General features: G+C 37.5%; 1 protein-coding gene across 1 annotated transcript in view; it reads right to left on the bottom strand.

Moving 5' to 3' along the window:
* Positions 1 to 26984, bottom strand: part of LOC138386719 (ubiquitin-conjugating enzyme E2 E2) — a 344112-nt gene that overhangs the window by 48076 nt on the left and 269052 nt on the right. Inside the window, exon 5 of the mRNA XM_069473295.1 lies at positions 709 to 856. Coding sequence (XP_069329396.1) covers positions 709 to 856 — 148 coding nt within the window. The remainder of the gene's footprint in view (positions 1 to 708; positions 857 to 26984) is intronic.

Genomic DNA, 26984 nt, shown 5'->3' with positions numbered 1-26984 from the left:
AACTATCTCTGGATTTTTGTATTTTCCAAAATAACCCCCAATATGTAAAGAACTGGCAGTTGGTTTGTCTTTTAGCTAAAACAAACTGGTCAAAGACACATAATCACAAATCTAGGAGCACACAAGAATTAAGAACTTTCAGTGTTAAGTATATCAGCAAGCCACAAAGTCTGGCCATAAGCCCTTTAGTTTTTCTGGGAAGTTGTATTTCCTTGTTTACTTTTGGAGGTATTTTCTAGTTCAGGACCATTCAGCTTTTTTTTGGTCTAATAGCTTGTCAAGATGCATAATTATTAGGATGCCAAAAAAGGTCACGTCTGTGTGGTGGTGTCTGATTGTTATCAGATTTTAATAGCCCACATATCTCAAATTAATATTTTTTGGTTGGTATCTAATTAAAGATTAAACTATTCAATTTGAATTTTTATTATTTGGCAGGAGAATTTAATACAATCTTTAAATGTACTTTCACATCTAAAATGATTTTCATTAATTTTTATCACACTATGCTTTTTCCTTTTTGGCAAATAATAGGTCTTAAAAAGATTAATGAGAAAACCCAATTTAAAAAGAAAATAGTTACAAACTATGAAAATTTTAAATCAATAATAGTAGTAATAGTAGTAGTAGTAAAGCAAACAAGTTACAAAGGTCTGGCATTTAAGTGTGGAAAAGCTCCAACTCAATACTAGGTTTAAAGTCTCTTACCAGGGTTGCAATCTGTAAGAAGGGAGCAGATGGAGAGGAGAACTTTAGAAATGGTTAGGGCCGGACTCCAGTTGTCCTTTAGGATGTCCAGACAGATCACACCTTGGCTGTTAATATTACAGTGATAGATTCTCGTTCGGAAGGTAACCTAGAAGAAAATGTAAAGTTATTATAGGCACATCTTTTATTAGACAAAATAGCCTAGGCCATTGGCTAAAGTAAACTTGATTTTTTCTTAGGTATATGAGAATAATCAATAAACAAAAATCATCATTTGAATTTGTCACTCTGGGCAAATTTGTCGTTCTGTTTAGAGAACTAAACACCAATAGCAAAATCATGACATTTTGCTTCTGACGAATAACACAGTTATTTAACGTTTGGAGACTGAATTTACTTTTGATACAATTATAGGAATATTCACAAGGGGAAACTGACTCTGACCTCTAAAAATAATTTCAAAGAAAATTTTTGTTGGATTCCAGTCGTTTTAAGGATTTTGTATATTTATGAGATTCAAACACCAAAAAGCATAGAAATACTAAATGACAATGGGAATAATGAAAATAAAATAAATATTACTCTATAGCATGGTTTTAAAACATGAACTAGGGCATATTTATAAGTAATATGCCTAGTATATGCAACTATATTAGTTATAATTATATTAATTATAATTTATATTAGTTGTATTACTATATACAGTTAGTTTTAATTTATAACGTTTTCCTTCTTAAATTCTATTTCTTAAATGTACTGTTAAGTACAGCCTACCTTTTCCCTTTGATAGCTAGATTGTCACTATATGTTGCTTACATATAATTTTAAAATAACATTTTTTAAAAACTTCAGCTGAAAAAAATTAAGTCCAAATCAGTTTTATAACTGCTAAAATTCTATTTAATAAAAGTTTTATATAAGCAACAATAAGATTTGAATACTATTAATATTTTGTTTATAAATGTTCTCAAATGTATAAGTTGAAATATACGAAAATCTTGGTGCTCTGAAGACCAGTCTTCTAGTTCCCTAAGTTCAAAATGGCTCTGAAGCAAGAAAAACACACATGGCAGGTCTTTGTAGGTGTTGCCACTTCACCAAGGCATCTAGTAGCCACTCACACAGCAGGAAATTTATGTAATTTATACGATGTCAAGTCTCAGAAAGGACATAGTCTTGTACAGTTGTTGAACATCACAGCACCATTCTCAGGCTAGATTAGTACTTCTAATGAGAACTACCCTTCTAGCATCATACCAGACCAGATAACCTTGATATCCTTCCCTACACATACACATCTCAATACCTAAAAGAAAATATAACCAACATTCTTTAAAACGCATAGCTGAATCTGCAAGGGGAATCCTCATGGACCAGAATTGAGAACCAAAAACTACAGTAAGCATCCCAACTGACATTGCATGTGCCACAGGTGGGTTTGGGGCAAGAGGGAGGGTAATAAAGGATGGTAGTCAGTTTTAATAAAGTGGAGGTTTGGGTTTTGGTGTCCTCATGGAAAAAGAAGAAGAAATCTTAGGCCTGTATGTGGCAAGGGGTTGTAATTGAGAGTCCTTATATAAATTAAGACACTTGAATGGCTAAGTCTCTCAGTAAATGGATGGACTTAGAAAGATACATCTTATGGGAGAGAGAGCAAAGAAACTTGCTAGAGAAAGCCTAGGTTCTTGACTGAGACAAGAAATGTCTTATCTGCGAATTCTAAATCATGGACACATACACTATGCAAATACTAGATTAAAAAGTTTAAATAACTATATTACTATCAGATCAAACATATGTTTAAGGCAAAAAGCACCGTTAGGAATAAAGAGGTTTAATACATTATCATGAAATGAACAATTCACCAAGAAAATAATAATTCTGAATCTGACTAATAATATAGCCAAAAATAAACAAAGTAAAAACTGGCAGAATTATAAGGATAAAATGACATACCTACAATGAAAGAGTGATACTTTCACTATAGTAAATGATAGATCAACCAGACCAAAAATTAGTAAGAATACTGAAGATTTGAACAACCAAATAAACAAAATCAAAGAACTGAATAAAGGTAAAATTCTATACTTAATTAAAAAATACATTTTTTAAAGTATGTAAGAAACATTTATTAAAAATGCTAAGCCATAAGAGAAGTTTCATGTAGATCCTCCCCATTATATGTTTGGAAACTGAAAAACTCACTTTCAAATAATTCTTGGAACAAAGAAAAAAATCAGCCGTATTTATAGCTGAATGACAATGAAAATGTTGGGTTGCCAAAACCAAAATTTTGTGCTTCAGCCAAAACAGTCATAAAAGAGACATTTACAGTTTCATATGCATATATGAGAAAGGAAGAAAGATATTTAATGAGTTAAGTGTCAAACTCATGAAGGTAGAAAAAGAACAACGAAGTAAACCCCATGAAAGAAGAAATAAAGACATGAGTTAATGAAACAGAGAATACTTAGTGGTATTAAAATTTCTGCAAAAAAGTCAGAGTACCTATCCCTTTAAGTGCTATCCCTTTAAATGAAAAGACAAAAATATTTTTATGATCCAATATAAATGATGAGTGGTTTATGTAACAGTAATATTTTCAAATCCTATCAGATGGCTACTCCAGCCATGGCTACTCTGAGCTAGCTAATCCTAAAAACAACTCAATAAGTATTAAAGCACCCACTTTAAAAAGGATGAAACTGAGGCACAGGGAGGTTAAAGAATTGGCTCAAGGTCCCACATGTAGTAAGTGGGAGCCAGAATTTGAACACAATTTTGCTGATCCAAAAGCCTATGGTCAACTACTCTCAGCATCAATGCCTTAAAAACAAAAAACAAACCAAAAAACCACCTTGAAATAGGCTCTTTTCACTCTACATAATTCCCTGTAATTCCGGAGTTGTTGTATGTGTCAATTGTTCCTTTTTATTGCTGAGTAGTATTCCATGGTACAGACGTACCAGCTTGTTTAACCATTTACCCACTGAAGAATATCTGGGTTTCTATGAGATAGAAACAAATCAAAATGTTTTTCCTAGTCTTACACTCAACACAGAACACTTCTGTGACCAATGCAGGGTGGGGAGTTTCCCCCAACAACCAATTTTCTGACACCAGCTGGGTGTCCCACAATTTAATTCAATTCTGACACTATCCACCTGGAGTCAAGAGTCAGATCCCACAGGTTAAAGGTTCAGTCCCACAGGCCTGCCCTCACTTCAGGTGCCAGTCTCAAGTCTGGGCCTCTAGAACTTTTGCCAACTTGGCTATAAATTGGAGTTCCCATTTAGGTCTAATCATTTGTTACAGCAGCTCACAGAACTCATGAAAGTGCTACTTATGTTTATTGGTTTATTATAAAGGATGTTACAAAGGATACAGATGAACAGCCAGATATAAGAGATGCATAGGGCAAGGGATGGGGGAACAGGTGTGGAACGTCTATGCCCTCCTGGGGCATGTCAACCTTTATGAGTGCAGCAACCCAGAACCTCTGAACCCTGTCCTTTAGGGTTTTTATGGAGGCTTCATTATGTAGGCATGATTAATCAAATCATTGGTCACTGGGGATCAACTCAACCTTTAGCCACTCTCCCCTCCCAGAAGGTCAAAAGTGAGGTGGAGCTGAAAGTTCCAGCCCCTGAAAGTTCTAATCATATGTTGGTCCCTCTACAACCAGCCTTTATCAGGAGGCTGTCTCTCAGGAGACCCCAGTTGTCAGTCACTTCATTAGCATACAAAACACTCTCCTGAAATTCCAAGGATTTTAAGGAGCTCTGTGCCAGGAATGAGGACTAAGACCAAACAGTATATGTTTCTTACTAGAAATCATAGTATCATAAGGTTGTTTCTAGATTTTAGCTATTACAAATAAAACTGTTATGAACATTTGTGTATGTGGTTTTGTTGGTTTTTTTTTTTTTTTTCCGAGACAGAGTCTCACTCTGTTGTCTGGACTAGAGGCTAGAGTGAGTGCCGTGGCGTCAGCCTAGCTCACAGCAACCTCAAACTCCCGGGCTTAAGCGATCCTACTGCCTCAGCCTCCCGAGTAGCTGGGACTACAGGCATGCGCCACCATGCCCGGCTAATTTTTTTTTTTTCCTATATATATTTTTAGCTGTCCATATAATTTCTTTCTATTTTTAGTAGAGACGGGGTCTCGCTCTTGCTCAGGCTGGTCTTGAACTCCTGACCTCGAGCGATCCACCTACCTCGGCCTCCCAGAGTGCTAGGATTACAGGCGTGAGCCACTGCGCCCGGCCTTGTGTGTTTTTATGTGAACACAAGTTTTTATTTTATTTTATTTATTTATTTATTTATTTTTTTGAGACAGAGCCTCACTCTGTTGCCCAGGCTAGAGTGAGTGCCGTGGCGTCAGCCTAGCTCACAGCAACCTCAAACTCCTGAGCTCAAGCGATCCTCCTGTCTCAGCCTTCCGAGTAGCTGGGACTACAGGCATGCACCACCATGCCTGGCTAATTTTTTGTATATATATATTTTAGTTGTCCATATAATTTCTTTCTATTTTTAGTAGAGACGGGGTCTCACTCTTGCTCAGGCTGGTCTCGAACTCCTGAGCTCAAACGATCCGCCCACCTCGGCCTCCCAGAGTGCTAGGATTACAGGCGTGAGCCACCGCGCCCGGCCTGAACACAAGTTTTTATATCTCTGGGATAAATGCCCAAGAGTGTAATTGCTGGGTCATATGGTAAACTCATAGTTTTATAAGAAATTGCCATACTCTTTCCCAGAATGATTGTACCATTTTACATTGCCACTAGCAATCTGATCCGGTTTCTCTGCACCCTTGCCAGCATTTGGTATTATTACTATGTTTTATTTTAGCCATTCTGATAGGGTATAATGATACCTCACTCTGGTTTTAATTTGCATTTCCCTGTATACCAATAATGTTGAATACTTTTTCATGTGCTTATGTGCTATCTGGATATCTTCTATGGTTTGTCTTGTCTTTTACCCATTTTCTCATTAAAGATTTTTTTAAACTATTGACTCTATGATGTTTTAAATGAAGATATTTCATTAAAACTGAAATATAGTTGGATGAAAAATAATATAATAATGCATGAATTTACAATGAATCTTGTGAATTTTTTGGACAGAGTTTTACACTTGAATGTTTTATAATGCTAATAAAAAGGATCTACTTTGGTGATGTTTGTCAACTTCTATTCTGACAGGTATTCATGAATTAAACCACACTGAATTAAATAGGCAGACTGACTGCCCGTATAGGTTCTAATGCTAAAGATTCCCACAACTACCACCTTTTGAAGCTGGGAAAAAAATCATGATCTCAGAGTTTTATTAAGTGTCAAGCATTTACCTATTGTAATATAAGCCATAACCTCCTTAGAGTTCCCCATCATATTCCTATTTCTTTTTTTTTTTTTGAGACAGAGTCTCACTCTGTTGCCCGGGCTAGAGTGAGTGCCGTGGCTTCAGCCTAGCTCACAGCAACCTCAAACTCCTGGGCTCAAGCGATCCTACTGCCTCAGCCTCCCGAGTAGCTGGGACTACAGGCATGCACCACCATGCCTGGCTAATTTTTTGTATATATATATTTTAGTTGTCCATATAATTTCTTTCTATTTTTAGTAGAGACGGGGTCTCACTCTTGCTCAGGCTGGTCTCGAACTCCTGACCTCGAGCGATCCACCCGCCTCGGCCTCCCAGAGTGCTAGGATTACAGGCGTGAGCCACTGCGCCCGGCCCATATTCCTATTTCTAATACCACTCTTGCCATAAGACCTCCTGACCAAACTGTGAGTCATGAAAGTATTGTAACTGATGTCCACTGTGGTGCCTGGCATATAGAAAAAGCCCACTGTTTGCTGAACAAATGCTAACACACCACAAGCTAGTGCTCAAACAGACAAGTATTTCTCTGAGGGGTTGTAATGTAGCATCTTATTGTTCTTTAGGTAAAAGAGTATTTTAGAACCACAACTTAAGAATAAAGGCTGGAAAACAAGAATATCCTGAAGAAGCACAAGATATTTTCAATATCTTTCTGTCCCATGTTAGTTTACTAAATTTTCCTAGAGATTAAGATATTATTTCAGAAGAGATTTCATACAGGCTAAGCCAATAATAAAAAATAATCAATATTTAGTAAGCACTCAATATATGCCAGATACTCTAACATAAACATTTTTATCATTACAATTTCCCATTTAAACACTAAAGAAAACCTAAAAAATGAGCGTCCTGGCCGTATCAGCAAATGTGTTCCACAATTATGACAAAAAGCTCACTGATAAAAGCTTTTGAAACAGCCAACATTCTTTTCTAAGCCCTATCAACAAACCTAGGGGAAATGAGAGAGAATACATGCAAACTGATAAGGAATTATCTGCAGTCCTTAGATATTAGTGATTCAGAAATAGGAAATGATGTTTTGAATGCTGACAAATAACAAAGGACTTGCAACTGCCAGAAGGAGATTTGTAGAGGTTGAGAAACCATACTCCTCCCACCCCTCATCCTACAGAAGACTGCTTTGCTCTCTGACTCAATTTTCCCAAAAGCCTATCACATTATCTTGTTTAGGGGGTTGGGCAGCTGTATATCCTTCACTTCATATTCCTGGCAAAGAAACAAATGATAAAAAATGACCGTAAAGTAAACTGCAGTTCCATTGCAGGGGCTAATACCCACTGAGTTCCATGTATCAAACAACTTACACCCACCTTTCCATTTACAGCTGTATTGGAAGCACAGGTCAATATCTGATGTTTAACAATGGTAGCCATCGTTCCTTAAGGAAAGGTAAAATTATATAGAGAATACTTTTCAAAGGCAGGGAAGAGAGCACCTTTTAGAACATATTCCGAATATAGGAAATTTTAACAATATGATCTGGATATAATGATATAGAAAACTTATTTATCTAGAATGGCTAATCCCAGATGAGCCTGGATGAGAAAGGTTTTAATTTATGCATGATACACAAACAGCTACACCGGCATGTGTGAGTGCATGTGTGTAGCAGACAGAATAATGCCACCTACCCTGAAAGATGTCCATACCCTAATCCCTGGAACCTGTGACTATTACCTCACATGATAAAAGAGATTTGTGATTAATGAAGGATCTTGAGATGGAGTGATTATCCTGGATTATCTGGGGAGGCCCATGGAAATCACAAGGGTACTTGTAAGAGAGGCAGGAGAATCGGAGTCAGCAGTAGGGGATGTGATGAGTGATGTGAAGAAGGGGCTCTGAGCCAAGGAATGCAGTTGGCCTCTAGAAGCCAGAAAAGACAAAAAAAATGGATTTCTCCCTAAAGCCCCAGAATGAACTCAGCGGTGCTGACACCTTGATTTCAGTCTTCTGATTTCCAGAACTATAAGATAGTAAATCCATATTGTTTTAAGCAACCAAATTTGTGGTAATTTGTTTCAGCAGCAATAGGAAACTAATACAACATATATATATGTGTATATATTTCCCAGTTGCCTCATTACTTTCTCTTAAAAAGTACTTTGTACTTCATAGAATCACCTCTCCTTAAAAATAGTTTTAGAAAGAGTTAGCAATTCTTTATGTTGACTATAGCAAAAAGAATGCTACTAAGTAGTAGCTGATCTTGGATAAGTCACTTTGCTACTCTGAGCCTCTATTTCCTAATAAAATTAGAGACTTATTTACTTATTTTTTTTTGGAGACAGAGTCTCACTCTGTTGCCCGGGCTAGAGTGCCGTGTGGTGTTGGCCTAGCTCACAGCAACCTCAAACTCCTGAGCTTAAGCAATCCTTCTGCCTCAGCCTCCCGAGTAGCTGGGACTACAGGCATGTGCCACCATGCCCGGCTAATTTATTCTACATATTTTTGCTTGTCCAGCTAATTTCTTTCTATTTTCAGTAGAGACATGGTCTCGCTCTTGTTCAGGCTGGTCTTGAACTCCTGACCTCGAGTGATCCTCCTGCCTCGCCTCCTAGAGTGTTAGGATTATAGGCGTGAGCCACCGCGCCCAGCCTAAACTAGATTAATGCTAAGGCCCATTCTAGTTCCATGATCCATGAATTATACTGTGGAAAGAATATATGAGAGTTAGCAGAACTTGGGCCCGAAATCCTGATTTTGCATGAATCACTTAGCATCTTTTGAGATTCAGATTCTTTATCCGTGAAACGGAAAATAACAGCTATACCCATAGTAGCTATGAAGACTGAAGTCTACAAACATTCTAATAGCATGTCTGGCACCCAGCAGGGGGATCCAATTAGTGTTCGTCTTCCTTTCTCTCTCTTACATCCTGTAGTTACTAGTTACAAGATTTGAGAATGCATGTATTCCTGTAATAATCCCCTCATCACTGGCTTTTAAATGTGTTTTCTTTATACTACTCCCTTGCTCTAAGGCATAGACAACACTACATATATAGGTAAAAAGGTGGTTTTATAAGGAGAGAGAGATCATGTAGGGCACAAATATAGAGAGAGAAGAAAATATTTTTTTTTCTTTTCCCTCCTTTACTCTGAAGGAAGAGAAAATATTTTAATACAGTACTTCTGACAAACTGATTCTATACATAATTTATTAAAAATAACTTTTTTGAGACAGGGTCTTACTCTATCATTCCAGCTAGAGTACAGTGGCATCATCAGAGCTCACTGGCAACCTCCAACTCCTGGGTTCAAATGATCCTCCTGTCTCAGCCTCCCAAGTAGTTGGGACTACAGGTACATGCCACCATGCCTGGCTAATTTTTCTATTTTTAGTAGAGATGGGGTCTTGCTCTTGCTTAGGCTGGTTTTGAACTCCTGAGCTCAGGCGATCCTCTGGCCTCACCCTCCTGGAGTGCTAGGATTACAGGCAAGAGCCACCCCACCTAATGGATCTTTGCCTTAGGCTTACCATAAAACTAGTTTATTTGAACAGGTTGTTAGTACACATTTAAAAAATGTCAGTACCATTTCTCTCTTTGAGATTTCAATTCAAGAGCACTTTACCACTAACATACCCAAGATGATGATTATTATTTTTGAGACAGGGTCTTGCTCTGTTGCCTGGGCTAGAGTGCACTGGCATCATCATAGCTCACTGCAACCTCAAACTCCTAGGCTCAAGTGATACTCCTGGTTCAGCCTCTAGGTGTGTGTCACAATGCCTGGCTAATTTTGTTATTTTTTGTAGAGACAAGGTCTCGATATGTTGTCCAGACTGGTCTCGAATTAATGGACTAAGTGATCCTCCCACCTCGGTCTCCCAAAGTGCTAGGATTACAGACGTGAGCCACTGTGTAAGATTAATTTTTATTAATGACAATAAAACTGGAAAAACTCATTAAAAATGAGGAGAATAACCAATCCTAAAGAATATGTATATCTAGGAAATACATATTAGCAAAACAAAACAGCCCTCCACCTCCATTTCCCCCTGCCAAAACAATGGAAATACATTTGGCCCTAGAAAAACTGGCAGTGATGGAATTAAAATTAAGTATCACCTAAAAACCATCATGCATAAAGATGACACCTACCCAGCTGTGAATGTTACATGCTAGAGTATGCTACATGCTAGAGCTATTTTAAGCTTTTAAGCACAATTTAGATAATTAAAAATAAAAGACCTTTATACTACATTTTTAAACTGAAAAAAATCTCCCAGTTCCTTTAATGTACAGACGTACAAAAATATGCAAAAAGATTTCCCCCCTCATGAATAGCAAATCTCTTAGAAGATAGGAGCATCTTATTCAATTCCCAGTGAGTGCCTTTTCCTATAATACAGCGGCAGATTACTCTCAACTCCTGCAAAGCAGGATGCTTGGAATGACTTGATAAGAGACCAATAATTAGATTGCTTTTCTAATTTATAAAAATTCAATTTATATAGAATGTTCTTGGAACATGTCTACAATGAATAAGGTTCAATTTGGCTCTTTTCCAAATTTGTGTTTTTTTTTTAATTAGCAACTTTTTTCATTATATTTTGTTTTCCATCTTTTTCTCTTTAAAACAATTAACTTGTCTCTGTTGACTTGTTCTGTTGTCTCAAGTTTCAGGAATGGTATACCAGTGGATTGTAATCTTTGAGTGTGAGTTTATCCTCAGTGTGCATTGTTTATTTTTCTGTGGAAGTCTCATGTGCTTTGGATTGTAGAGTGTTTTGCATTTGTGTCTTCACGGGCCACTGCAATAACACTAGTCTGAGACCAGGTTGTATCACATATGCCAAAATATAAGGCAATAAAATCATCCCTTAGGAAAAGAAGAGTTGATTTACATTCAAATCTTTATAAAAGTCTCATAGATGATGTCTCAATTACTTTATTTTAAACATAATTCTATCTGGTAAAGACACAGTAGCCTAAAACAAGCTCATTCAATGCTTGTTTGGCTTGCAAATAGGTTTCCTTCCTTGATCTGTTAAAAAAAAAAAAAAAAAAGGTAATAGTAGTGGGGGCGGGGGGGGCGGGGGAGATACAGAAATTTAACAAAGCTCTAGGAGTATGACATTCCTTAGAGTACAAATTCACCTTTTGAAGGCTTGGATTTTAACAAGCCTTTTAAAAATCACTTAAAAAAAGCAAAATAGGTCGGGCGCGGTGGCTCACGCCTGTAATCCTAGCACTCTGGGAGGCCGAGGTGGGAGGATCGTTTGAGCTCAGGAGTTCGAGACCAGCCTGAGCAAGAGCGAGACCCCACCTCTACTAAAAAAAAATAGAAAGAAATTATATGGACAGCTAAAAATATATATAGAAAAAATTAGCCGGGCATGGTGGTGCATGCCTGTAGTCCCAGCTACTCGGGAGGCTGAGACAGGAGGATCGCTTGAGCTCAGGAGTTTGAGGTTGCTGTGAGCTAGGCTGACGCCACGGCACTCACTCTAGCCTGGGTAACAGAGTGAGACTCTGTCTCAAAAAAAAAAAAAAAAAAAAAAAAAAAGCAAAATAGTAATTTAAAACAGGTAAGGAATTAAAAAAAAACCTGGCTGTATAAGTTCCTACAAGTAAGTTTTTATGGCTTGGGACAAATTTTCCAGTAACATAATCATATGAATTTAAAAACTGCTGACTCCCAAACAATTGAGGTGGAAAGGAAGATGACTGTTCTAGACTTAAACAGGCACACAAAGAATCACTTAAACAGTCCCATTGTTTTAGTTCATTAAGCAAATACACAATCAATAGGTGCTCAATCAATGGGGACATGGGGACCATCAAACCAGAACTCAAAGCTTTCTTAGTTTAATCTTCCCTCCAGAGGCATCAGTTTCCCCCCCCCATCAGATACTTGCACAGTTAGTTGCTCTTGAACACTGAACTTAACAATTATGGGGGCTATGCTGATCCAACACCACTTATCAATACTGCATAGAGAAGATAATTTAACAGATGTCCAAAGAACCAATATCTCTTAGACAAGATGATTCATTTCTGCTTTAGAACTGCAAAAGTGGCTCATACATAACAATTAATTAGGAAGCAGAACAGCTTCCATATAAAGTATATAATAAATGACTGACCATGTGACACTTCTTAAATTAAAAACAATAACACAAACAGAAGGAGAATGCCCTCCTCTTCATTTATTTATTTACATTTTTTGTGAGTCCCACACTACCTAAGGCAATTCTATAAGATGCAGCATATTTACAGATTTGCTAAGTGTAAAATGGAAATAATATACAGGACTCCTTTATCCTTCAGGAAAGAAGTGTTAAATTTTATGTCTGTAGACATGAAATGGCAGTTATTTATCTCAAGAGACTAAAAACTGAATTTATATACACACAATACAAAGTATTTGTCATAACTAACTAGAAATGACAATTTGGTTTTTCATATACCCTACAACAGTATAGAAGTAAACTACAATTTAACATGATCTTTAATAAAACAATGACTAATTCTGTTAATGATACAGTAAATTTACAGCAATTATAGAGTTGGCTGAATGCCACTTTTTCAGTGAATGCTACATGTATAACACACAAAAGAGACATTCTTTAAAAGTGGCAAGTGTTCACAAATATCATAAAAGTCTCCAAACTTTGAGGGTAATGATATTTCTTTCCTATGTTTATACCATGAAGTTTAAAATTATTGCCTATATTCAATTGTAACCAAAAATAATAAAATTAAAAATTTTTGGGCCAGGCGTGGTGGCTCACACCTGTAATCCTAGCACTCTGGGAGGCCAAGGCGGGCGGATTGTTTGAGCACAGGAGTTCGAGACCAGCCTGAGCAACAGCGAGACCCCCGTCTCCACTAAAAAATTAGAAAGAAATTAGCTGGGCAACTAAAAATATATAGAAAAAAAATTAGCTGGGCATGGTGGCACATGCTTGTAGTCCCCGATATTTGGGAGGCTGAGGCAGGTTCAGAGAAATTCAAATGCTCATAGCAGAGTCAATTTTAATAGTAAGTAGTTGTAAAAAAGGAAAATATGACATAAATGAAAACACACACACACACCCCCCCCACACACCCACACTCCCAAAGTTTTTTAGAAAATGATAGAAAAAAAATAAGATGAGAATAAAGAAAATTCTAGATCATAACAGTTTGACTTTAGACAGTGAAGCTAATAATACAGGGAGTCAACAGGTTTCTCAGATTGAGATCTGACAAAATGATCACACATGTAAGTGTTTAGCAAAGAGAAGAAATGTTTAATGATAACCGCTATTATGAGTATTGTGAGATTAATGAAGGCAAGAAAAACTAAGTCAAAAAAGTAAACAAATGTTTTAACATGACTTGAAAATTGTCACTTAACATTTGTCCAATCTTTGAGTAATGTAAATCTCAGCATACAGACTAATCTAGTAAATATTCCCTAAACATTTGTGGAGAACATATGTAATGAACTAACTTGATACTCTTGATATTGTACACTGAAACTCCTAGCTAACCAGGCAGCATACTTGAAAAGTTAAAAAGGTTACTTTTTAATTTTATGAAATATTTGAATGTTTTAGTTTGTTTTATGACAGGCATGACTAATACTGTTTGATGATCTGAATTAGATTCTACAATAGCAAGGATACCATATAAGCCTTCTCTAAAAAGGGATACAATAGCAAAAAACCAACTTGGTAAAGTAGAAGATAAGCATATTTATTTCTCCAAGCTGGTTACTTCTCTTTGAGATTGTGCTGATTCTGATGTACCAGTTCGCCCTGTGACAATCTGACATGCAAATATTAGTTTACTCAGAAATGGTTAGAAAATAAGATTGGAGTCCTACTGAAAGAGTGAAGGAGTGGATGTTGAATGAAAAACTGAGAAGCTGCTCTCATATCCTGTAGTTTTTGATCAGGGGAATGCCATGATGAAAGGGGTATTTTAGGAATCTGGAACAGGACTGTTAGTTACATAATGTTCATTCTTAAACTAGCCTCTTGTGGAACAAATCCTTTGTGGTATGTGACACTAACTTATTCCTACATTTACAAAATGGCCTTTACATGATCAACATCATGAAAGCTTCTCTTTGTATACTAACGGCTGACCAAACCAAGAGAGAAATGAATACATGTGAAACAGAAAAAAGAGGTGGGGAAATGGAGAGTCCTGGGCAACTCAGTCTACAACCTGAAGTAGGTCTGGAGGAAAGGAGGGACCAGGGCACTGCAGGCAAAGAGTAACCGGAATTGACTGAAAAACCAATTCTCATGGCCTTCACCACCTCTTGAGAAGATCAGAAGGAAAGGAAGACTAAACATAGAAGAGCCTAAGGTAAGCATTCTGATTCTTTTGGTCAAACACCCTTGTAAGGAGGGATATAAATTTCCCTCCTCACCAAAAAAAGAGGTAAATTGGCTCTCAGTTCATTTCAAGAACTCAAGAACGATCACAAACATCTCTCTTTTTGCATTCCTGGCAAGTATTCAAGAATTACTTGTTAGGTTTTTTTTTTTTCCTTCTTTTTTTTGGTAGAGACAGGGTCTTGTTATGTTACCTAGGCTGGTCTAAAACTCCAGGGCTCAAGTGATCCTCCTGCCTTGGCCTCCCAAAGTGCTGGGATTATAGTGTGAGCCACTTCACCCAGCCCATTGTTAGTTTTACTGGAGGAATATTTAGTGTTATGAGGAATGTCTTAAATTTTATTTTTACCTAATGCTAACTACATGGATTTGTTTTCCATTTAAATTTTCATGCCTAATTTTCTTTTACCCCAGGCAACCTTTCTTCCTCTTTTGTCCCTCTCATATTCTCCACCTGTTCACAATCTAATCTCTGCTACCACTCTGTGATTTCTGACAGTATTTCTCTCGTCTCTATTTCCACCTTCTAGGATATCTTGCTTCATTCACATCTGAAGCCTGTTCTTTTGGCTTTATCTTTTTCCCTCCAGTATTCTCTGTGAGACTACTGCCCTAAAAAAAAAAAAATTGATCAATTTTCCCTAAGGCTGTGTGGAAATGTATCAGATAGAAACAAGAAAAAAGAAAAAGGTGATTGTGGGGGGGTGGGGAGAGGGGGACACAAATAACAATAATTCAGAATTGTGTGGAAAAAAAATATATTCCCATTTACTAATGTTCTATTCTTGCTGCCTAAATCTCCTATCCCTAAAAGATATCTGAAGTAGTATCTTAAATAAACACTCTAGGCTTCTCTTTTCCTTTCCTGATAATTTGCAACATTCATCTTTGTACTGTATACAATTGGCTGCTGTGGTATAACAACAAATACTACCTTTTAAAAGCAAACAACTGCACCACATGTGGCTTTTTAATAAACAGTGCTGACTTCATTTTACAAAACTGATAGCTTTATGTATAGCTAAACAAGGATTTTAGAAATAAATTTCTGTAGACAGGCTAGCAAAATGTTTATTTACAAGGGGAATAAATTTATATAAGAATCTTAAGGACAGGGATTATATTTGATACTGAATTTTATCCCCTCTAGGAAAGAGTAGGATGTTAAAATGTATTTGTTCAATAAACAAATTAACTGGAAAAATACAGAATACTTACATTTGAAAGGAGGCCATACATAATCACAATTAAAAATGACAACTGAGGCCTTCTGATGTTCCAGCAGTTAGGTTTACACTGCTTTTTGGGCGGGGGGTAAAATTTATTGGCTTCATACAGCCTAAGATGCCGGACAGCGGTTATGCACAAAAGCTTTGATCTTCAGAAAAAATACACAGTAATATTAATGCATCCTGCAACAAACTTGGGGTATTAACATGACAGAAACATACGGAATAGACACTGCCTCCTCAATTTCTCTATCTACTTCTTCAGTCTCCTTGCCACTACTCTAGTTTGGGCATTTATCATTGCTACATGAGATTATTGCAAAAGCTTCTTTCATGACACTCTTATTTTTATTTTTCTTTGGTCTCTCCTCTTCATCGTCATGCCCCATGTTGCTTCAAGGGTGATCTTTTCTATTTGCAAAAACATTCAATTGTCTACTGTCTGAAGGACAAATGCTAAACTCCTCTGCATGCCTGCAGAGGAGTTCTCTATGGACCACGCTTCCCTGAAAAGGTCACACATTTGCAGGCCTCTGTCCATACCGTCCTTTTGGCTAGGAATATCTTCTTTCTTTTCTCCAAGGGTACTGCTACTATCTGTCAGGTCTTGCCCTTAATATCTTCTCTGAAGACCTCCCTGACTCCTTCAAGCAGATTCAGGTGCTCTTTCCCCATTGTCCCCACTGCACTGTTATCCGTATGACAGTCACTATCTATCATAGGTATCTATGGTACGTATCTATCTCCCCACTGGTTTGCAAGTTCCATGAGGGCCAGAGTTGGGTCTCTTCTTTATTCCAGGGTGGGTGCTATTTTCTACTTTTACTTTGCCACTATAATCATTTCATGGGTTTAGACAGAGACAGAAATGAGTTTTAGGGTGAAAAATGCTAAAGAAAATAGGTCTTTTCAAAAGTATGAATGTGGCAAATTAAAGAAGAGAATCACTGCCTGGAACAGATGATAGTGAAATGTTAACAGATGGCAAAGAAGAGACAAAGTTTTTCAATTCAATTCAATTCAATCATATTTTATTTCTTTGTTAAGGAGAATAATATAATTTAAAACAAAGTTCTAGGAAGGATCATTAAGCAGATGATTTGTTAGTACTTTGAAAATGATGTGGTAGCCAACTGGATCAAGCATAGACATACCAAAACCAACTGTACTATGGGTGACTCCATTTCCTTTTCAATACAGTTATTAAAATTAGATTAGGGACCAGGTGCAGTTGCTCACACCTGTAATCCTAGCACTCTGGGAGGCTGACGTGGGAGGACTGCTTAAGGCCAGGAATTCAAGACCAACCTGAGCAAGAGTGAGACCACATCTCTACAAAAAATAGAAAAAATTATCTGGGTATGGTGGCATGTGCCTGTAGTCTCAGCTACCTGGGAGACTGAGGCAGGAGGATTGCTTGAGCCCAGGAGTTTGAGGCTGCAGTGAGCTATGATGATGCCACTACATTCTAGCCTGGGCAACAGAGTGAGACCCTGTCTCAAAAATATATATAAATAGGCCGGGCGCGGTGGCTGACACCTGTAATCCTAGCACTCTGGGAGGCCGAGGCGGTTAGATCGCTCAAGGTCAGGAGTTCGAGACCAGCCTGAGTAAGAGCGAGACCCCGTCTCTACTAAAAATAGAAAGAAATGATCTGGCCAACTAAAAATATATACAGAAAAAAATTAGCCGGGCATGGTGGCACACGCCTGTAGTCCCAGCTACTGGGGAGGCTGAGGCAGTAGGATTGCTTAAGCCCAGGAGTTTGAGGTTGCTGTGAGCTAGGCTGATGCCACAGCACTCACTCTAGCCCGGGCAACAGAGCAAGACTCTGTCTCAAAAAAAAAAAAAAAAAAAAAAATATATATATATATATATATATATGAATAAATAAAAATAAAAATAAAATTAGATTAGAGGAATAAAGCAGACATAGTACATTTGAAATCAAGGATAGTTTATGATGAGGTCTTTCAAAAGACTTAAGTCATGTCACAGATTAAGGGTCACATGCAGATTCTTCTTGAATGCTAGTGCTGTGCCAACCAGTTACACCCCTGAGGTGATCACACCATTGCTTGTTTACACTCACTAACAGCATCTTCCTATTTTGATAAGGCACATATACAATCAAAACTCTCAGATGTCTTCTTTCTTATTACAGTCAATGGCACTGGCCTAGTGCCAAAACAAACAGACCAGCGTGGCAGTCATAAATTTGAGTTTTATGTATGTGGGAAGGTATTATTTATTACCAAAGAGATTGTAAACAGTAGAGTTCAAAAGCACACTGCGCTGTTGCAAACTTCAGTTTGAGTGCATTCTTGTGGGAAAGAGAGAGAATTCTACACTGAATGATAACCCAGTTTTGGTAGATGTGGAAGAGGCTTAATAAGCAAATTTTAGATCTGGCCAAACAACCAAATAAATTAAGTTGGCACAAAACAGCTTTCTCGTGGGAGAATTTGTGATTAGTTCTTTATCAACATTTTACCTGTGATTTAAATGGAGACACAAAGACATACTTATCAAAGCTATGGTTAACATAAAGCTGGATAGACGGTTAACACACTAGTCAAAAGTATGCCAACTACGGAATAAAATAAATAACACAAACTTAACAGAAAAAAAAAAAGACCTATATTTAGGTTCAAAGCAATAATTTTCACAAGATGGAGAATGCTTGGCCTAAATGTAGCAATATAGGGTTTTTTTTTAAAATAGAAACTACTAAATAATTGAAATATAAGATAAAAAGGAAAATATACAAATCATCCAGTATATAGCTTGATGAATTTTACAAGTCAACACACTGGAGTAACCACCATATAGAATACTGCCAGCAACCCAGAATCTCCCTTGTACCGGTCACAACCATTCCCTCAGATGTAACCACTATTCTGACTCCTACAAGGTAGTTTTTCCTGTTTTTGAACTTATAAAAATGGAATCATACATTTATATACATAAGTACTCTTTTGTGGCTTGCTTCTTTCTTTCAGTATCATATTTGTGAGATTATATGTATTGCCCATTGTTCTGTATTTTTATTTCATTGTTATATAATATTCTATTGTATGAATATACCACAATTTGTTTTTCCCTTCTACTATTAATACGATACATAAATTTTTTCCCCCAGGAATTTTCTGCTTAAATAAAGCTAAGAAGTCACAATTGTGCAATATGACAAGGTGGCAGCAAAGACAGTTTACATACTTTCTTTGCCTTAGTCCAGCTTTGAAAATAAGCACATGCATTGATTTGGCTTTCGTGATATGACTTCATGAAGCTGTAAAAATGACACAGAAAAATGGAGTATGTTCATACTATATTACTGAAGGGAAATATCTACAGAAAAAAGTACTTGATTCTTGGATTATATTATTGAGCTTTGCAAAATTTGGCCCATGTGCTGAGTATTATTTGAACCTATATTTAGAGATGCAAATTATTTGCTTATAATTTTTGTTAACAGATGGTCTGCATAAAATGTGGCCTAGATACTTTATAAAATCAAGAATATCATATTCTCAACAAGATGGAAATAAAAACTCGAGTTTTTTCTTTAACATGGATTAATTTCTCAGTGAACTAGCCAATTAAGTTTCATGCCAATATCTATGGCACTTAATTTTAAGCATTTTAAGATAAACTGTATTACCTTTCACTGTTTTAAAATAAAAAACATTACTTCCGACTGGGTCTACCGAATGCCCTTATGGCAGGCATATTCAAAAAAAAAAGGAAAACCCTGCCTTCCAGGTGTATCTAATGCTCAGTAGAATGACAATCAACACACATACACACTTACTGAACATTTCAATACTACATCAGAGCAAAATAGGTTTCAGAAGTGCTATGGATATGACACGCAACATGAACATCATTTGCTTTAGCAATCCTCTTTGCTGAGCACTGTAAGACAGATAAGGTCTTTGTTCTCATGGAGCTTAGAGTCTAATGTGGGTAGGCAGAAAATAAAGCCAACAAATAACATGAATGTGGATAGTTTCATGAAAGAAACGATCAGGCTGATGTGGTAGAAATAACCAGTGTGGGGTAATGCACCTCAGGAAATGCAACTCTCAGGATCTAACACTGAAGACGAGTCCTGAAGAATGGGAAGGCATTGGCTACATGAGGAACTGGATCACACATGTTCCAGGCCAATGGATCAGCAAATCCTAACTTCCTAAGAATAAAAAGGAGGCCCAGGAGGGCTACAGTGTGGTGAGGCAGGGAGAGAGATCACAGGGCTTTGTAAGATGAGGAAAGAAGTTTGGATTTTATTCTAAGTGTAATAAAGCTACTGAAGAGTTTTAAGCAGGGCAGTAAGAAATCACTGATAGTTAAAAAGATAAAAGAAACTTGAGAGATTGTTAAACCTCTTTCTACAGATGAAAATACTAAGTTCCAAAGACTGTAGGGTCATCAAAGTTGCAAAGTTGTAAGTTTGGACTCTTTTCAATAAGAAAGAGGCCAACTTTTGGACACATGAAAAGGTATGATTTTACTTATAATGAGAGAAATGCAATTATAATTAAATATTCTTTTCTCTGCATTAGATTGGTAAAGTTCAAATATTTGATGACACATAGCACTGGTGAGAATGCAGGAAAAAGGTAGGTGCACCTACCCAAGTTGGGGGTATAACTTTGTGTAACTTTTTTGCAGAGCAATCTGGGTAATATCTGTTAAAATTGAACACATATATACCTTTTGTCCTAGTAACTCCAATTCTAAGAATTTATCCTATAGATGTATTTGCACAAGTCCACAAAGACAGTATGTACAAAGATGCTCAGTGAAACATTATTTGTGATAGCAAAAGACTGGAAAAAACCTTTATGTGCTGGAAGATCTTAAGTAGGGAAATGAAAAAAAAGAAACAAAACAAAACAAAACAAAGAAAACCCCTATATGTCCGTCGCAGAGAACCTGTTAGATTATTTCAATGAGATATTATGTAATCCCAATAAAAATCTACATATATGAATATGAAATAATCTTCAAGATGGTAAATGCAAAAAGCAAATATAGAAAAAAGATGTCTTTGGGAGAATAATGAGAATGCTGAGCAATGGGGAGGAAGATCAATTTACGATTAATTTTATTGTATACTTTTTGTGCTGTTTGAACGTTTTCTTGTATACATATATTACCGATTTAAAGCTAATTTTAAAAATAAAATAGTCTGGCTTTAAAAGCAAATTGTAGCTGGGCATGGTGGCTCATGCCTGTGATCCTAGCATTCTGGGAGGCTGGAGGATCACTTGAGCTCAGGAGTTTGAGACCAGCCTGAGTAAGAATGAGACCCTGTCTCTACTATTAATAAAAACAAAGAAATTAGCCAGGCGTTGTGGTGTGTGCCTGTAGTCCCAGCTACTTGGGAGGGTGAGGAAGGAGGATTGCTTGAGCCCAGGAGTTTGAGGTTGCAGTTGATGATGCCAGGGTACTCTACCCAGGGGGACAGAGGCCGAATCTGACTTCACACACACACACACACACACACACACACACACACAAAAGAGGGAAATCACTCCAAGAAGTAGTGATTTTCTTAAAGGGAGAAAAGGATGAAGGTAAAGAAAAAAAAGAGTTGGCCGGGCGCGGTGGCTCACGCCTGTAATCCTAGCACTCTGGGAGGCCGAGGTGGGCGGATCGTTTGAGCTCAGGAGTTCGAGACCAGCCTGAGCAAGAGCGAGACCCCATCTCTACTAAAAATAGAAAGAAATTATATGGACAGCTAAAAATATATATAGAAAAAATTAGCCGGGCATGGTGGCGCATGCCTGTAGTCCCAGCTACTCGGGAGGCTGAGACAGGAGGATCGCTTGAGCTCAGGAGTTTGAGGTTGCTGTGAGCTAGGCTGACGCCACGGCACTCACTCTAGCCTGGGCAACAGAGTGAGACTCTGTCAAAAAAAAAAAAAAAAAAAAGAGTAGAAAATAAGAAAATAACTTGAAATAAACATACTGCTTTATATGTTATTTCCTCGTGGCACAGACTACTGTATTGTTTATTTACTCTATAGAGTTAAAAATAAGTTAGTGGTCAAGCATACGGGAAACAAATATACAGTATACCACACATATACATATTTGTAACATGGTAAATGCCAAAGCAAAAAACCATTTTTAATCTTAATTTTCCACAAAAACAGGGGCAAAAGGGACTATTCCATGAACTTCAGAACTACAGAAAATACAAGGGGTGATCTAAAGTATGGCTGTAGGCAGTAAGCTGATTTATCGTGTGCTTTAGCAAGATCACTTCACAGATCAGTTTGCTCGGGTGTGAAAAGTTGGGGCTAGGGGACTGGAAATCAGGAGGCCAAGAGTTCTAATTTCGACCCTGATACTTATTAGCTATGCGATCCTAATCACATTGCTTAATCTCTTTAAGTTTTAGTTTCCCATGATGACTGAAACAGAAACCAGAGGCTCAAGGGGAGCTTGAAAAAAGTCATTTAGTCCATTCCTGTGCAGAAGTCCTCTTCAACTACAGGTAATTATTTTGACTTATTTTAGGCCTGATTTTGACACTTGTGGGAAGATTAATTTATTTAACTTTAAATGTTCATGCTTTCATTAATTATTAACAAGAAATAAGGTGTTTTCCTTTCAATACGAGCATGATAATTTTATCAGGTATTACTGTGTAAGCTTTACCAGCACTAATACTCTACATGGAAAATAACTTTCCAATCCCCAAATAGTGAGAACATAATGAAAAAGAGAAAATGTTGGTTCTGTTAGTCTTTTCAATTATCACTCTTTTCCTTTGGGAAACCTATTCTGGAAATTTATAGGTCCAGATATTCAGAATAGGTTGAAAATTACACATTTCTATGGGTGAGATGATTTATTCTAGGCATTAACCCCCAAATCTGTATCTGCTAAATCCCAAATCTGTATCTATAGTTCACATCACTCACCTGAACACCAGATCTATAAAGCTGTCAGCTTAACATTTCTGAACATTTCCTACCCAGATGTTCTATAAATTCCTCGTAGGCAACATGCCCCCACCCGGTTATTCAGTTCAGGAACCAGACAGTCCTCCCTGATGTCTCAGATCAGTTACCAGTAGACAGAGAGAGGTGATTTCCCTCCTTCAGGGCACATTTGGGAGTATCTGGAGAAATTTTTGTCTGTCACAATGGAGACAAAGGGAGATTGCTATTGACACTTAGTGGGTGGAGGCCAGGGATGCTGCTGTGTATCCTATAATGCAAAAGATAGTCTGCTACAACAAAGAATTATCTTTTTCAAAATGTCAATTGTGCCAAAGTTGAACAATCCTGTTCTATCATATCTTAAATGTAAAATATATGCAAGAAGGGGCACATTCTGTTCACTTCTGTGTGTTTAGTATCTGGATCACTGCAAGGTACATACATATTTATTGAATAAAGAAATAAAAAAAGAATTCATACATTATTCTCTTTGTTTTTATCCGCATAGGTTAGCCTTAGTTCTTTTATTGGATTAGCCCCTAATTGTTCTCTCTGTTTCCATGTTCCCCAGGGTTGTATCTTATTCATCTTTATGTAGCAAGGGCCTAGAAAACAGTAGCGGTTCAATAAATCTCTGCTTTATAAAATGAGCTTTAATATAAACATTTTTAAAGGTGACTAACCTATAAGAACTTTTGGCAGGTCTCTGCTAACACAACTGCTAAAATACTGATACCATCGTAAAAATGTAACTGATGGCTTAGAATAGCTATACCTATATGAATCATTATGAACCAATCTATCTGATCCTAGATTCATTTTATTTACAATCTTTACTTTCTGTCTTTGTTTCTCCTTATTTTCTACAAGGCAAGACCTGCATAATACCTGCAAAAGGTCAGTTGGCCATATCTTTTCTCTAATTCAGTAACAAGCCATGATTACACACTGACTCTGATTTTGGACAGCTGAGAACATTCCTTTCTCCCTGCTTCATTTTCTTTGGACCTGCCTGAGCAAGTTTCTAAGAGATCCAGCTCCAACTCTAAGGGGGAAAAAAAAAAAAATCAAGGAAACTTAATCATTTGCCATAAAGGGACTGATATTTGATTTGGCAGGCAGTCTTAAAAATGAACTGAGACCTGCCCACTCTGTCCAAGCTTTAACAAAATAACATTAAATATAGCTATCCAAGCAAGTACCACATTTAAATAAAGTGGAGAATAGTTCATTTTTTTCTTACACATAGAATATTATTTCCCCATCCCATTTCTCAAGTGGACAATAAAATATGGTTTTTAAATTTATAAATAATCAACATAGGGTATGTGTTCCATGTCTTGACCTGGTTCCATCAGGGGCTCTTTCCTACAAAGATCAGGAAAATGCCAAATTTGAAGTTTCTTCCAGCTCAGTCTTGCCGAAGGTTTTCCCTTTACAAGACTACCTTTCGGCCAGGCGCGGTGGCTTACGCCTGTAATCCTAGCACTCTGGGAGGCCGAGGTGGGCGGATCGTTTGAGCTCAGGAGTTCGAGACCAGCCTGAGCAAGAGCGAGACCCCACCTCTACTAAAAATAGAAAGAAATTATATGGACAGCTAAAAATATATATAGAAAAAAATTAGCCGGGCATGGTGGCGCATGCCTGTAGTCCCAGCTACTTGGGAGGCTGAGACAGGAGGATCGCTTGAGCTCAGGAGTTTGAGGTTGCTGTGAGCTAGGCTGACGCCACGGCACTCACTCTAGCCTGGGCAACAGAGTGAGACTCTGTCTCAAAAAAAAAAAAAAAAAGACTACCTTTCAATGTCACCTTACTGTCCTTGAACTTTGTGACTCATGGTGTTTCTCTCAGAGTTCCCAGTGTTCACTGTTTTCTGGGACCAGTGAGTGATATCACTACTCTTTGATATTTCAGACACTGAAAATTTCACCTTGAAGAGTTATCCCACCCTTCTCTCTTCAGAAAACCCAAGTGAGGGGAGGGTGTTACTTGTGTAGATTTGTAAACCTTTCCTTGAAAAAGTTGCCTCCCTCTAGTAAGTGGGTTGCCATCTTTCCCTGGTCCTGACTACAAACAAGCTCCTTGTTTTCCAAGCATCTGAATGTTTTACTCCAGTCTCCTCTGTTCACCTAACTTCCCTGTAGAAGAACATCCTTTGTGAAGGAATGTAGGCCTGTCTACCCATCCCAGTTACGCTAACAGTAATATCAACAAACATCAACTCCCATTTGGAATGAAGTCACAGCCACAGAGAAAGGAACTCCCGAGTATGGAGGGACAGCAAAATAGTTGTCTGAAATCCCCTTTATGGTGGTGCTTTGACAGTGGTGTGCCAGCAGATGTCAGAGGGGCTGATTCCACATCACCTCCATCAGAGCTCATGCAAAGGTATAGGTGGCTGAGTTGATCCAATCTGATAGATTAAATTGGCTTGGGCAATACGCACCTCAGAGGAGATAATGATAAACTAAAGGTCTTTCTCTAAAATTAGTGAACTGCAGCAGACTATAAAAAGCTAGGGAGAGAGGTATCCTCCCAAAATATAACTACATTAAACTTCCTGTCAGCCAAATGGCTGGTTTCCTATTAGCTTATAGGCATATTCAATTTGGTTTATAACAAAAAAGTTGGTATTACCCAGAAAACAAACAAAATCCAATCCTACTTCTAATTTCTAAATTGGTGGTAGCTGGGAGTGACGGTTGGACACACAAATACAACGTGTATTGTTTTAAAAGCACAAAGACAATGACACTATTTTGATCTATTTTTGGTCATTACATTCATTTGGGAATTTCACACAAAATTAAAGAATAGTATGACACTTTTAAAGGTTTATCAAAAAGGAACATGGACCAGAAAGAAAAATTACTGACTCGTGTGATATAAGCAATCCTACCGGCCAATCAGATACTGAGGATACAGGCTGTTTTGACACTAGTTAAGTATGAAAATATGAAATGACTTCTTTAGCTTAAAGCTGGGAAAATCCAGAAATCAGTATTTATTATTCAATATAGATGTAATACCTCAGTCTCTGTGAATTAGAACAAATCGTAGAAAAGCCCCCAGTGTCTTTGGAAAGAGGGTCCTTGGCAAAACTGAAAGACAAAATCTAACATTCTTTCCTCCTTGTATCACCTCTTCCTCTCTCCCACAAAAAAATACCTGGGCTGGGGAATGTCTGATATAATTAATTATACCAGAGTGTATAATCTAGGAACAAATGTTCAGCGATATAAGCAGTTTAAATCTTCTCTATAACTGGAATGAAAGGTCCAATTTAGAACTGGATTTGGATTCCAGTTTTGCTGCCTACTTCCTGTGTGCCACTCAACCTCCAGGGCCTACAGTTCTCTGATCCACTAAGTGGGGCATAATTAACAGTTTTCTATGGCACAGCTGTGTGGATTAAATTAATTCAACAAACTTTTACTGAACGTCTACTAAATCACCAGGCATTCTACTATATCCTGGGAATATAGGAGTGACATCAAAATAGACAAAGTCTCTGTACTCATGGAACTTACATGCTAACTGGGGAAAAGGAAACAAAATAAAACAAATAAATATATATAATGCCAGGAGGGAGAAGTGCTATAGCAAAAAACCAAGTCTGGTGGTGATGGCGGGGAAGCTTATAGGGAACATAAGGAGGCTGGAATTTGTCACGTAAGAGCCTCTCTGAAAAGGTGACATTTGAGCAGAGACTTGAAGGCAAAAATGGAGTAAGCCATGTGACTTTTTGGGGGGGATACAAATGCAGGCAGAAGGAAGAGCAAAGAGATTTGTGAAGGAGCATGCTTAGAGTATTTGAGTAAAAACTGATGGTTGGTGACTTTGAAAAGTATATTGTGGTGATATTTCGAGAGCTGGGAATCAGTAAAGAGTTTTAAGCAAAGAACTGATATAATCTGACACATTATAAAAGGAATCTTTTGGTGTAGGGTAAACACTGCAAGAGGGACAAGGGCAGAAGCAGGTAGCCCAGATAGGAGAATTCCACAATAACCTGGGGAAGGAAGCAATTGGTGGTGGCTTGGACCACAGTGATATTAGGGAGAGGTGATGAGACATGTTTAGATTCTGGATTTATTTTCAAGATTGGACCTGGGGCACTAGGTCTGCCCAGGCTGTGATGAAGTCAAGATGATGCAACGTTTTTGGTTTTGGCAGTTGGAAAAACAGAGATGATATTTCTTGAGATGTTGGGCTACCTTGAGTGGAACTGGGGTGTGTAATTAAAAGTTTGGGTTTGGACTTGTAAAATTTGAGATGACTATTGGATGTTCAACTGGAGATGTCAAATAGGCAATTCAAAATGTATGAAAGGACTT

The sequence above is a fragment of the Eulemur rufifrons genome, chromosome 7 (assembly GCF_041146395.1).
Source record: "Eulemur rufifrons isolate Redbay chromosome 7, OSU_ERuf_1, whole genome shotgun sequence".
Classification (NCBI taxonomy): domain Eukaryota; kingdom Metazoa; phylum Chordata; class Mammalia; order Primates; family Lemuridae; genus Eulemur; species Eulemur rufifrons.
This window is presented reverse-complemented; position numbering and strand designations above follow the sequence as displayed.